This window comes from Rhea americana, unplaced genomic scaffold, assembly GCF_003343005.1.
Source record: "Rhea americana isolate MKP2758 unplaced genomic scaffold, rheAme1 scaffold_262, whole genome shotgun sequence".
Lineage (NCBI taxonomy): Eukaryota > Metazoa > Chordata > Aves > Rheiformes > Rheidae > Rhea > Rhea americana.
The window spans coordinates 521,439-534,078 of NW_028186382.1; the positions used below are offsets into that span (position 1 = coordinate 521,439).

At 43.5% G+C, this 12,640-nt stretch overlaps 1 protein-coding gene across 1 annotated transcript in view; it reads left to right on the forward strand.

The window, feature by feature from the left end:
- Window positions 1-744: 744 nt before the first annotated feature.
- NRG2 (neuregulin 2) overlaps window positions 745-12,640 on the forward strand; it is a 94,594-nt gene continuing 82,698 nt past the window's right edge. The window contains exon 1 of the mRNA XM_085307750.1: window positions 745-843. Within this exon, the coding sequence (XP_085163876.1) occupies window positions 756-843 (88 nt within the window). The 5' untranslated portion in view covers window positions 745-755. The remainder of the gene's footprint in view (window positions 844-12,640) is intronic.

The following is a 12,640-nucleotide window of genomic DNA, read 5'->3' on the forward strand; positions in this document are numbered from 1 at the left end:
AGAATGGCCTGCTCTGTAGAAGAGAATTGGGCTAAGTTGCTCATCACACATTGGACTTGCAGAAGAGGGCCTTGGTAATCCCTAAGTTTATGAGACATGGGTTTAACTGATCACTTACAGCTTCCAGAGAGGGAGGAAAGATGCAAGAAGCCCAGGTAAGGGGCTCTCCAGTTATTTCTAGCTTTTGAAAAGATCTCCTGGGACAGCAAAGAGCTGGACACAAGGCCAGGTGAACCTGCTCTGATTTATGGTGGGAGCAATAATACAAGGAAAAAGGCCAATTCTACCAGGTCAGCAGCAGAACAAGAATGACTTCCAAGCCTCTACCTCTCTCATTAGACTCCACTGGCTCTCACCTATCATTGAGATCTAAACTGAGTTCTCCAAAACTCTTATTTCTGTGATGCTCCAGAAGCCATTCAGAATTTATCTGCAGCCAGAGACAGAATCAGCAATGGAAAACTATGAGCCTGTAGACTTAATGTCCAAGACACTTTCAGGATTGCTGCTGTCATCCTGTTGCATGTCCATCGGCCCTCCAACTGTATCCTAGTGCATCTTTTCAGTTAACTGGGAACAGTAAGCAAACAGTTAAACTTTTGCTTCTCCACCCAGTGGTGGGTGTTGTCTGTGTCAGAAACAATATAAGAACAGTCGGAAGTTGCAGCTGGCAAGTAACATTTGGAGTAGCATTCGTGGGGCACATAGATCTGGTGTGGACTGTCTTTTGCTGAGACTGTAAACACTTGTGCAGAATGTCCGAGAACAAGAAAAAAGGGAAAGGAAAGAGCAAAAAGAACAAAGAAGGGAAAAAAGGGGAAAAAGAACCTGACCAAGGAAAAGGTACTTCCCATTTTTAACAAATTTTACTTAAGGAAGAAGAGAGAAGCCAAAAAGCTAGCAGGAAAGTATTGTGGGTTGCATGAAGTAGTACAAATGGTAGGGAGTGTTTGCCAGGCAAGTGTGCAGAATGTGCATCTCATTCATATTTCTGGCTGTTAGAGGTCTCCTTTCTAATTGATTTCTTTTTTTCTAACCAAAGCCCCAAGAATTCAGGGCAATGTACTCTCTTAAAAGAGCAGTTGTCAGTTCCTGTCACAATGCTAACATGGTAATTGAGGGGGTTGGTGCTAATTCTCTGAGGGGTTTTGATGTTTCATGTTTTGCTGTTTGGTTCTTTCTTGCTTCTTATTGAGGTGAATATCAACAGCCATTAATGTGCCGGATCACAGGAACTTTTCCTTGGGACTGATCAACTCTTTTAGTGATCAGATTTAAGTTAGCGCATCACTGTTTGATGTAACCACATTCAGTTGCAGTTAAATGCACATTTTCCACTCTCTGCTTTGATGCTTACTAGGAAACAGAATGGGCTGTTACTTGGTGGGATAATAACATGAGTGGGAAATAATAGTGGGCTGTTACTTAGAGGAGATCTGACTGTTCTTTGATAAATGAGCAAGGCAACATTTAAGATGATATTGGGGGAAAATGTTTAGATTGTCTTTAAGTGATAAAGTTTGATTCCTGAGTAAATAGAGAGTATGAGCTATGGAAACATGAGAAATGTCTTGGAAAGATGCAGAAGGTCTGGTGGTAATACAGCACAGTGGTATTTCTTACTCTGTCATGATATCGGGGAGGCATAATCCCCAGCTGTCTTTTATCTGTGGTTTATCTGGCAATGCATTTGGACAGAGCAGCTACTCTGTCCTTGCTTTGTTTTTTATCAGTGTTAATAGAAGCTATAAGCTGAACCCTTGTGCTGGAGGAATCCATCAGACAGTTTATATCAAAACTCGTCTAGATTGAATTTTGATTTTGATCCTGCTGCTGTGAAGCGAGGGAATTTTCTTGATCTGGGCAGAATTTCTTTGTCTTCACACTGGTTTCACTGTCAGCAGAATTTACTCCTACCCTTTTTCATCACTTTATTCTGAGTCCAAAGACACAGTTTCATCTGTTGCCTTGCTGCACCTGMTTCATGGGTTCCTTCATAGGGTCTGCAGTGGAACCACAAGAATGGGTGCTAATGCCGTGGCAGTCTGTCCTCATGCTAGGTCTCGTGCTTATGACATAAGAACTTAGTTGTTGCTGTGAGCTCTAAGAGGAGATTTTCAGGATAGCTCTCAGGATAGAGAGCTCAGAATCACCAGGCAGTAAAAGCAGCCACTTCCAGAGGCACAGGATATGCCCAAGAGGTTCTGGGGTGTTCAGGGACATGGACGGCATTTCATAGCCATTCTAAGGAAGATCCTGCCTCTTAAGTGCTCAGATGAGACAGAGCAGTCCATATGTCATGGTCAGCTGGGCTATTGGGAACAGAACAGAAGGCCTGCTCTGAGGTTGGTGGGATTGAGAGGGAAGATCTGTTGGGATGGACACAACTGGGCAGTGAGGAGCACTGGAGCTGCCAAGGGAAGAACTACCTGCCTTGACCCACTTGAGCCTGGTCAAGGCAATGGTTCTGCATGCAGAGGAAAGCGCTGGCTACAGGCTGAGTAGTCAGACACCAGTTCTGTTTTCCAGTGCTGCATCAAAAACCCTGGGGTGACTTACTGCTCCAGAGAGAACATGTAAAGACTTTCTACCTGTATAGTTACACATGCCACTGATCTAGTCCTCTTCTGAAGCACACTGCAGGAATGTTTTTCCATGTATAAATCTTACAACTGGGTACTTCAGCTACAGCACAAAACCCCTTTCTCTCTACTAATGGCTCCAGAAGGGAGTCAGGGTTGGTCACAGTTGGTTGCATTGATTCTGTCTGTACCGCAACCAGAGAAAATTAGGCTTCTGGCTTTGGCTCACACAGTATCCTCCTCTTAATGAATTTATTGCTATCTAGATTCCTGAGATCTAGGTCACTCCTTTGCCTTGTATTACTCTTCAGCTTCATGGAGGTTGCTTATTGCCTGGTGGTTTCATCAGGAAAAGACATTTTGTTGTAGGTAGTGTTCCTGAATAAAATCCCCCTTTGGGAGTTGGTTGATTTGGTTCAGTGGAAACTGTGAACATCTTTTCTTATCACTGGTCACCTTTGCCACATAATATCAAAGGGACTTTTAGAAAAGACAAATTCCTTCCTGAATGAACTTCTGAGCAGACATCCAGTCCTGATATGTAGACCTTCACCTTCACTCCAAATAGGTGAGTATCCCATGGACTCCATTATTTCAGGCTGTGGCTGGGCATCAGTCTGCTTCTCCAGTGTGATGGGGCTGATGTAAGAATTCAGGCTAGGCACTAACCAGGCAACTGGCAGTGCACTTGAAGGGGAATGCGTGCTCTCCATTTTTTTCCAAGTTTTAGTATTTCCATGAAAATGGAGTGTGTTGACCCCTCTGGAACCAGGAGGCAGAAGAATCTACAAAAGTTTTAAACAGACTCTTTGGAGAGCCCAACTGGAATATACTTTTAAAGTTGTCAATGTAGGAGGGACTCAGGATCATAACAGGATGGGAGCCCTTCCTTCTTCATGCTACAGCTCTGGTTTCTGGTTGCTGAGAACCAAGAGTTGTTATCTATGGTATTCTGATCATCTTGATCTAAACTTTATGCTCGTAGTTGTCTTCATAGGAAATTAACACTATTTACACCCTTGATAATAATCTCTGCAGAGAGCCCAGGACAGCTTGCTCATGGAAAACAGCTCACTGAGTTACAGAAGTGATGTCCCCAGCTCTGAGGACTGATGTGGTGATGTTGTCCCATGTGATGGAGCTATGCATTGCCAGTGAAACAGAGCAGCGGAAAACCTCTTAGRGAGACAGAGATATGAAACAGTAGTTTCAGGAAAGAGCAAAAGCGTGCCCTTTGAGGTGTATGTGTGATAGACTTCCCCCAAGGTCTGTCAAATATTGAGTAGGAGAGGATTCTTCCACTGTTTTTTAACCTCTCTTTTTTGAGGTCTTTGTATGTGGGGGGCTTCTATGAACATGTACAAAAGGATGGCTGATATTACAGGAAGTGCTAGCTTGTTCTGAGGATGATCTTGTTTAACTTAAACTCACATTTTTATGTCTCTAACGATGCATCTGTCCTAACATGAATGCACCTTAGCTCCTGATCTACTCAATAGAATAGCCTTTGGAGGCCTCCAGAGGGAGATGATGTTCACCTATGGAGAAGCACCATCAGGGTCACTCCTTTTGCAGGTGTTTGTAACTTACATTTAAGGGTAGACAGACAATGTCCCACCCAATGCATTTGTAAGGCACACCCTGCAGGGACTACGTGAGTTTGAGAATGTAGCAATAAACCAGCAATAAAGGTGTAATTCTCCAGCACTCCTAGCTAAGTTGAGGTCTGGAGGAAAACTTTCTCTCCATAAGAGAAGCTGGTACTTTATCAGATATTGGATGGCTTGGGGCAGCCAAAGACTTGATACTGAAGCAAGCCCATGGGTGGGAAAGAAGCTGCCATCTCTTGCTCTGAATGTTCTGGGGCAGCCTCTGGATAACTGGGCCAAATTGACCAGTACCAATGAAAAATGTCAGAACAGAAAAGGGGATACAAACATGAGGGAGTAAGAGGCTGGTGCATCAGCCCCACTGGGGAGATGAGCAGGAAGAGAAGAAAAAGAACTGGAGGAAGCTTTGACAGTATTGCAAGTAAGGAATAAATTTCTAAATGGAAGAGCTACAAGACTAGAAACACTGTCTGTTTCATCAGTATTTCCGTGAGGTCGCTTGGGGAGAAAAGACCAAAGAAATGCAAAGCATTTGGTTGGTTAAATTCCCCAGCAATTCCAGTCATTCTCTCTTATTTTTATCTGTCAGTGAGGAAAACATTGCGTGTGTTTAGAGTTTTTGTTATTCATCAATGCTAATAAGGCAGGTGATGCAGGAATTGTGCCATTCTTTTGAACTTCCTATGGCAAATGTTATGCTGGAAAAACACTCAGAAAGCAATGAAAAACCTCTGCAGAGAGCATCTCATGTTTAATAGGATCCAGCCTGGCCTCAGTTCTCAGATTTGTCAGGATTTGATAGCGAGGTTATTGCAGAAGCGTATTATGACTGAAACATCAAGTGTCTTAAAGAAGAAGAGTATACTTAGGCACAAGCCAGTGGTTTAATTGCAGTACAAGTAGATGTACAAAAGTCAGGACTACCAATCTGGGATGCTATAGAGTGCTGGCACATTAACACAGAGTTCTGTGAAGATGTATAAGTCTTTTGGAAACTAGGTGCAGGCTTTGTGGTGGAAGCCCTTGCTCTCGAAGGTGCTCAACATAAGCTACATTACTATGATTAAGCTTCTATGTGAGCTCTATCTACATTGCAGGGTGCATGTGCTCTTGACTTGTTCTGAGAGCCTTCTGCATGTAGGAAAGACACTAGTTCAAAAGGAGCTCAGAAAGATTAGCCAAATTTTTGTTTACAAGAGGGATAACCCACTGTGGATATCCTACAGTAGCAGTTTTATTTTCTATAAACACTCAGACACAGGAGGTACCACATGTCAGCTGTGCTCTAGGACCTATCCACATGCATGCTTTCACCAGTAGCATTTCCAGTAGCTAAACTAATGAACTGCTGCTGCCATTGCCACTTAGTTGAGAGCACGCATGTGGCCAGTTACCATGGATCAGCAAACATGCAGTAACTTGCTGAGCTTTGGGAGCGGAGGGGGTCTGACTCACAGGCTCTGGTGATTCATGCTGGGGTAAAGGAAGAGGTTATTTCTCCCAGCTGCTTTCTGGTCTCTTTGCTGGAAGCAGTCAACTTTGCAGAAGGGATTGATACATGAGCAAGCAGCTCTGTGTCTCCACTGCCTATGGCTCAGGTGTTAAAATAAAGAGAACGGTTGTGGGAGAGAGGCCTGACACTGGCTTGAGGAATGAACCTTATCTCCATTCAGATGGACTGGAAAGCTGGGATCTCCTGGCAAAAGGGCAGGATGGGGCAGAATGGTACATATTAAATAACTCCACTATCAATCTAAAAGCAGAGAGTCAGAGCACTGGGCATTGTATTTTCAATCCCTTTTTGGAGGTGGGTATAACTAACCTGGGAAAGACAGTCTCTGGTCAGAATAGGAACATCTGGAAGAGGGCCGGGCACAGCCTGGCTGCTGACCTTTGAGATCATGCCCTCAGCTTATTTTTCYGCCCATATTAAAGAGATGGGTTACAGCTGCAGAAACACTAAAGAAAAGTGATACTGCCATGAACAGCATGGCTCTGTTATCTTTCTTCCTGCATCTGGAATGCCAGCCTCCTGCATTGAGTCCTACCCCGATCTCCAATCTTTGCTCAGCACTGAGCTTTAATGGAATTGCAGCATGTGATTGAACTCAAAACTGTCTAAAGAAGATGGGATGATACAAAGCAGGGTAAGTTTTGGGACCTACATCCCACTTCTGTTGCATAACTCCATAGGCAGCAGGAGGATGGGACATGAGCCCCTTGTTCTTCTGACCCCTCTTTATTTACCCTTAGACTCTGTTGAGAACTTGCAGGGATATGAGGGCAATTCAGTGTGGCGGTCATTTGACCCTTCACCTGTTTCAGTGCCTGGGAGTTTTGCTGTAATGGGGTCATGCTCTGGAACTAAGCAGTAAGCAGGGCTATGGGCAGAACATGGGGCTATGAGCCACACATGGCTCTTGCTTGGAGGTGCTTACATTCTTTCAGGAGCAAAGCTCAACAAAAAGCAAAGTTTTTCTTGAAAAGAAATTGAAGAACTGAAGTGTAAGAACAGATGAGCGTGCAGTTCCTATTATACATTTTGACTAGGACTAAAAATCTAGGGTAGTTCTTTTGGCTGAGATGTTGCAGGACTATAAAGTCTTAGCAAGGGCTAGGTGTCCATTCTGTGCTGGAGGGGATGTTGAGCTGTGAAATAACCTGAAGCCTTCCTCTGGGAAGGCTCCAGCTTGTGTCACTGAGAATGAGGCTAGAGAGAAGTGAAAAACTGTGTAGGAAATACCCACTGCTCCTAGTTCACCAAAATATTTGCTTCGTGCCACATCAGGCTGCTTGCCCTGCCTTCTGTCAGTGTGCATTGTCCCAGAGGCAGGTCACCCATCACAGATCCCCTCGCCCTGGCAAGGGGAGGCAAGTGTTGGCAACAGAGATGGTTTGAGAGGATGAAGGCCTTTCCTCTTGGGCTTGAGTTCCAATATTTGGCACCTGTTACACTGATGTTCTATCAGGTCAGGATAATGAAACTTGTGTGACTAGGAAATGGGGCTCTAAGAGGGAAGCTCTCTCTAGACGGGCAAGGGACTGATTAGTGCAAACCTCTATATTCCCTCAATATATCACGAAAACATTCTGAGCAGTGCAAGACTTACTTGCCCACTAACTAGAACATGGGTTCTGCTTCCCATTTGTTGCTCAAAGAGAGCAAAGCATATACTCTGTCAGAAAAAAAAAAAAAAAAAAAGAGAGAATAATAGTGAACAAAGCTGTGGTTTGAACTGAGAAGATCTGTTTCTCCTCTAGTAAGGGCACTGTTATGTTGCTGAATCTTTGAACTATGTCAAAATAATAACAACAAATACATGTAATAAAAGTAAAAAACATTTAGTTAATCAATGATTCAATTAAGGTTGGCAGACTCAGTCATCAGCCCTTCTGAAGGATTTCATTTCAGGCATGTATGGAAAGTAAGAGCTCCTCAATACGAGGGAGAGCTACTTTGCAGACAAGAGCAAGAAGTCATGCATAGCTTGTCTGTCCCCGTGCAGTAATGATAATGAGAAGCCAATGATCCCTGAGCAATTTTTCTGCTTGGCTTATCTTCATAATGCCCTTGAATGTTTGTCTTCACATGGAAGTCAGAACCTAACTTATCTCAAGTAATTCTCATCCTTGGTCATGAGTGGGAAGGAAAAAGAGCTGCATTTGTTTTCCAAGTCTGAGACTCAGTGACTGACAGTTCAGAAAGAGAAATACAGCCACGAATGTGGGCCATGGACAGAGAAATGTTTTACAGGAAAGCAGTTAAACTTTAAATTATGTTAAAAACTAAAATCAGATGGTTTGGTGTTTTTCTTTTAAAAAATCCTATAAAGTCAAAGCAGATTTCTTACATCATTTGTTGATATTTGAAAGTCCTTCAGAGATACCTCTTTTTGGTGTCAGAATTTGCAAGTTTGCTTAATTTGGGGGTAAAATCAGGTTAAATACCATCAGTCAGGTTCTCAGCAGAGGTATCTCCAACCGAACTCCTCTGGCTTTGACAACACGCGTGATTTGTACTAGCTGAGAATCCAGCTCCCTGGTTTCAACAATTTTTTGATTTGGACATGTATACATGTGCACATATGTCTGCGTTCACACAGATATTTCATTCCAGTTTGAAGTTGAGGGCAATCTGCATGACGAGTCCTGTGGTTCCCGCCGAGCCCCAACCCCCGGAGGGTATGCAATATGCAGTTTTTGCTAGCAGTCCACTCTTGGAAAGTCTGTACTGATCCTGTTGCTCCTTGTCTGGATTTTGCACATGTCTTCTCCAGTCAAACCATTGACAACACCAAGGTTTAGCAGCTATGTCTCTCTTGTTCAAAAGACAGCAATAGAGCTCTTTGTATTTTCCCACCTATTGACCAGACCTAAGTGATACTGGGGAGAAGCCACCTCAGCTTTCTCAGCTTTCTCCGCCAGTGGTTCACCACTGCTCCTCCACTTCTTCCCTGGTTAGGCACTCTCCCACTGGAGACTTTCTTACTACCACCTAAGTAGGCATCTTGGATGCAGCCCCTGGAAGTGTACTGCTGTGCACAGGGTTCACTGTTAAGTTTCCAGCCCTCTCTTCCTGATGTGACACATATATTGTGTTTGCCAAGGGCAAAGGAAATATTCTATCACCAAAAAAAAGAAACAAACAGTGAACAAAAAATGCTGCCTTCTACTTGTGGCAAGCTCTGTAAAACTACATGGTATGAAAGCCAAGGCCTACCTTTGACTTCACAGCAAAGAGCAGCTCAATGCTGGCAGTGCCTCTGGGAGTCTCAACTTAATAGAGCTCTCTGTTTTCACCTGGATACCAACCTTCCAGATCATCCATGAGTTTCATCTTTCAGTGCTTTGTGGCTCTGTAGCATTTGTCAGACCCTTAGGGAGGGCTCTGCTTGGTCCAAAGAGCAAAGTTATCAACTTTCACTTAGAGAAAGGGGTTTTTCTTCTGCCCTGCATACTGATGGCTTGAGAAGCCAAATAGCTCCACAGGAGCTTAGCTCACAGGTGCTCATTCTGAGGCCAAACTGATCTTACTTCAGAAATGTTGCATGTGCATTTGTGTGTATATGAAGTCTGCTCAGTTGAGCTCATATTGGCCAGATTATTGATGATGCTCCTTATGTGATACAAGAAGTCAAATCAACAAATGAGCTCAGTTCCCAGCAGGGACCTGGTTATGGATGATCTTGGCAGAGATCTAGACGGAGCTGACTCAACAGRCTCTGTCTGTTCCCTTGTAACTTGTTGTGCCCCCCTTGACTGCACTGTGTGGGTGTTCAAATGGCAGTCCCTTTGTCTTCCTCTGCCCATGTCGAAGCTCCAGCAAATGGGGCCAAGTTTGGGCACAGGCATGTGGAGAATGGATCTTTTAGCTGCTCGTATGGCAAGTTCTGCACGGCAAGTGGACCAGCTTCAGCCATGCCCACACTAACTCTCTGAGCTACCAAGCTTCAGCTACACTACAAAATTACAAAAATCACCTGCCCAACTTCCACTGGAGGGGTTTGCAAATGAATACCGGTGAGAGAAAGGCTTGGTATACACTACAGGGTCTACTGCTGCCTGTGCATTGCTTCTTTTCAGCTTCACAGCTGGCAGTGAAAGAGAGGACTTTCTAAGGTTGCAATTTTTTCAGGCTAACCTGTACTTCTAGTTCTACATCATGATGTGGTCATCAATGAACACACAGACAGACCAGCTTGTGCAGCTGCATCAGTTTTAGATCACACAATATCCATGTGCTGCGTTGACTTACTTCTACCATGAGCAGAGCAGATTGTTGATCTTGTTCTGTGAAATCCTAGATCATTTGGATCTTGATTGCCTAAGAAATGGCTGTTGTGTTGTTGAAGTGATTCAGACCCAGAAGATCTTGCTGGATCCACAGCTCTGGGTGCTGAAGCTGGGCAGCAGCCTTCAAAGCTCAAGAATCTGTCTGATTACTAATGCCATGGGTTCCCAAAAAGCAGTTTGTTTCCCTCTCAGAGATCATACGTGTCTCATCTGCTCATTGTGACTTTTGCCTGAAGGGTAAGGACAAGGAATGTGATGAACTTCACTTTGACATAGAAGTATATTTTGCTTCACATTTGTCAATAAGCAAGTTTAGATTTCTCTACTTGTGCTGAGAGTCTACATGAGAGGCATTTATAATGAATGATAAAATAAACTCTCTGGCTAGCTGTTGGGTAACAAACACAACTAAAACATGCATCGCAAAAGAGGTTCTAACATTTCAGAGATGACAGTTATATGACCAAGAAGAAAGAATTCATCTCAAAACAGGATTTATTCTGGCTCTAACATGAAATGATGACTCAGTATCAAAAACAATGTGTGTATAATGTTTTGCCCTACTCAGAGGAATTTCCATTTCCCACTCAGTCCTGGGTATTACCTCCTCCAGTGTATTCTTTGCCTCCAAACCTTTTCCCTGCAAAAGGTCATCTCAGGCAGATGTGAGGCAGCACCATTTACCTATTTCTGGGTATCCTTCCTACTGCCCACCCTGCTGAGTACCAGGTAGCCTCTCTCTGCACAACAGGGCTAGTGAGACCATTTGGGAATAAAGGGATCTTTCTGCTATCTGAAGTGGACAGATTTTGCTCAAGGAAACCTTGTAAACCCCTAAGTGCCTTATTTTGGGAACTGCTGAAGAAAAGTTAGTAAGTGGATTTCAAGAGGGATATCATGACAAATAACACTAATAGATAGGAGAGGAAAAGGTCAAAATCTGGAGAAATGGATCTGGGTAGTGGTTAAAGAAAAATCTGAATTTACATCAGGAGGAGAGAGGTGAAGGACAGTGCTCATCTTGTGCTGTGGTGGCCTGTGGGCACCAGTGTTGTACTGCAGCAGCTTGTCCCTTGACGGCAAAACTGAGAATCTTACTCAGCTTTCCTGATTCATAGTTGTGCACTTTCAGGCATTAGAATGATGAGATTTGTTGATAACCAAGGAAGAGGTGCCAAGTAAAAGAGGTTGCCTGGGCAAATAGTCCTTGCTCAGCCAGCAGGATCTCTCCATTGAAGTCAGGAAAGGATATTGCTGCATGAACACATSCTGAGCTAGCTTTTCTGTTATGTGCATGGTGCAAAAGCTGCAGTAAAGGCTGGCTACACGTTTTGGCTGTATGTATCTGCCTAGCCCTTACATATTGATTACAGTGCATGCTTTTAGCTCTACAGTGCTCTTCTCTCTCAGCTAGTATGTCAAGCCTGGCTCATGGATACTGATCTGTACTGCTGGTGACAGTGCTGCACCCTGTTCCTAAGGTAAATGACCTCAGCTTCTGCAGACTCCCCAGTTTATTTGTGTTAATAATACTTTTAATTCTTTTGCTGGCAAACTTCTAGATGTAGGACTGACTTCCTGAATCTTCAGACAGGCAGCTTCAATATCTCTGTTGTTGTTTAAGATTTTCCTAAGCTTATTTCCAGCAATTGCCCCTTCTGAAATCAAGCTTATCCATTCTCCMTGCTGCTGATGGGAAAGTACAGAAGTGGCAAAGAAATGTAGAATGGAAATATGTTGATAGCAGCTTTCAAAACCAGCTCTGTTCCCATAGCATATATTGGGTTGGTTCTTTGAATTATTAGTGCTTCTGGAAGGATTTCCTTTTCTATTATATATTTAGAGAGTGTGGGCAGGTCATGCAATTTTAAGAATAAGCTTCATGTTAGAAGAGGAATAAAATTGCTCATTTTATGTGTTGTTACATTTTATGCTGGTAATATTTTGAGTCAGGCACTATTTGAGAGAGAGTTTGGGTTCTGCTGCAAGGTTAGATAGGTATGTTGTTTGTTTGGGGGGGGGTTAGAAAGGAAAAGAAAAGCAGTAATAATCTGAAACACTGCCAACAGTTTTGGTTTTACTGCCAGAACCATGATAATCTGGTATTTCCCGTAAAGCCCCAGGTGTTGTACTTGCCTTATTTTCTGGGAATCTCCAAATGTTCTTAACCTTTGTGGTGGCAGTGAAAGGCCAGACAGTGGGTCCTTTCTGGGGCATAAACATTCAAAATATCAAAGGCAATGAGAAGCTTCAAACACACCTCCAGATACGTAGGTCATATATTTATTTCAGACTCATCAGTTCTGAGATCCAAGTGAGCTGAGCTGAGTATGTGGCATCTGTCTGGCTTCTCTTCCTTTCCTCCTTCCTTTTCTCCTAAGGTCTCATGGCCATTTCTGTAGGTCAGAGGAGATACTGTTTCTTTTACATGTTTGCTCTCTTTTCACCCTAATGGAGAATCTTCCTTCTTCTTTCCATATGTTTCTGAGTCTGCCCCTTCTTTTCTGCTGTATGTAGTCTTAGCCACTGCCATATTGTAGTAGTCAGGAGCTTTGGCCTGGAAATTGCTTGGATGCTTCCCCCAGTAGGGGCGTTTTTCTGCATTGAAGCCTCAGGGCTTGTCTGCAGGGAGAAGCTCTTGCAAAACATGATGGT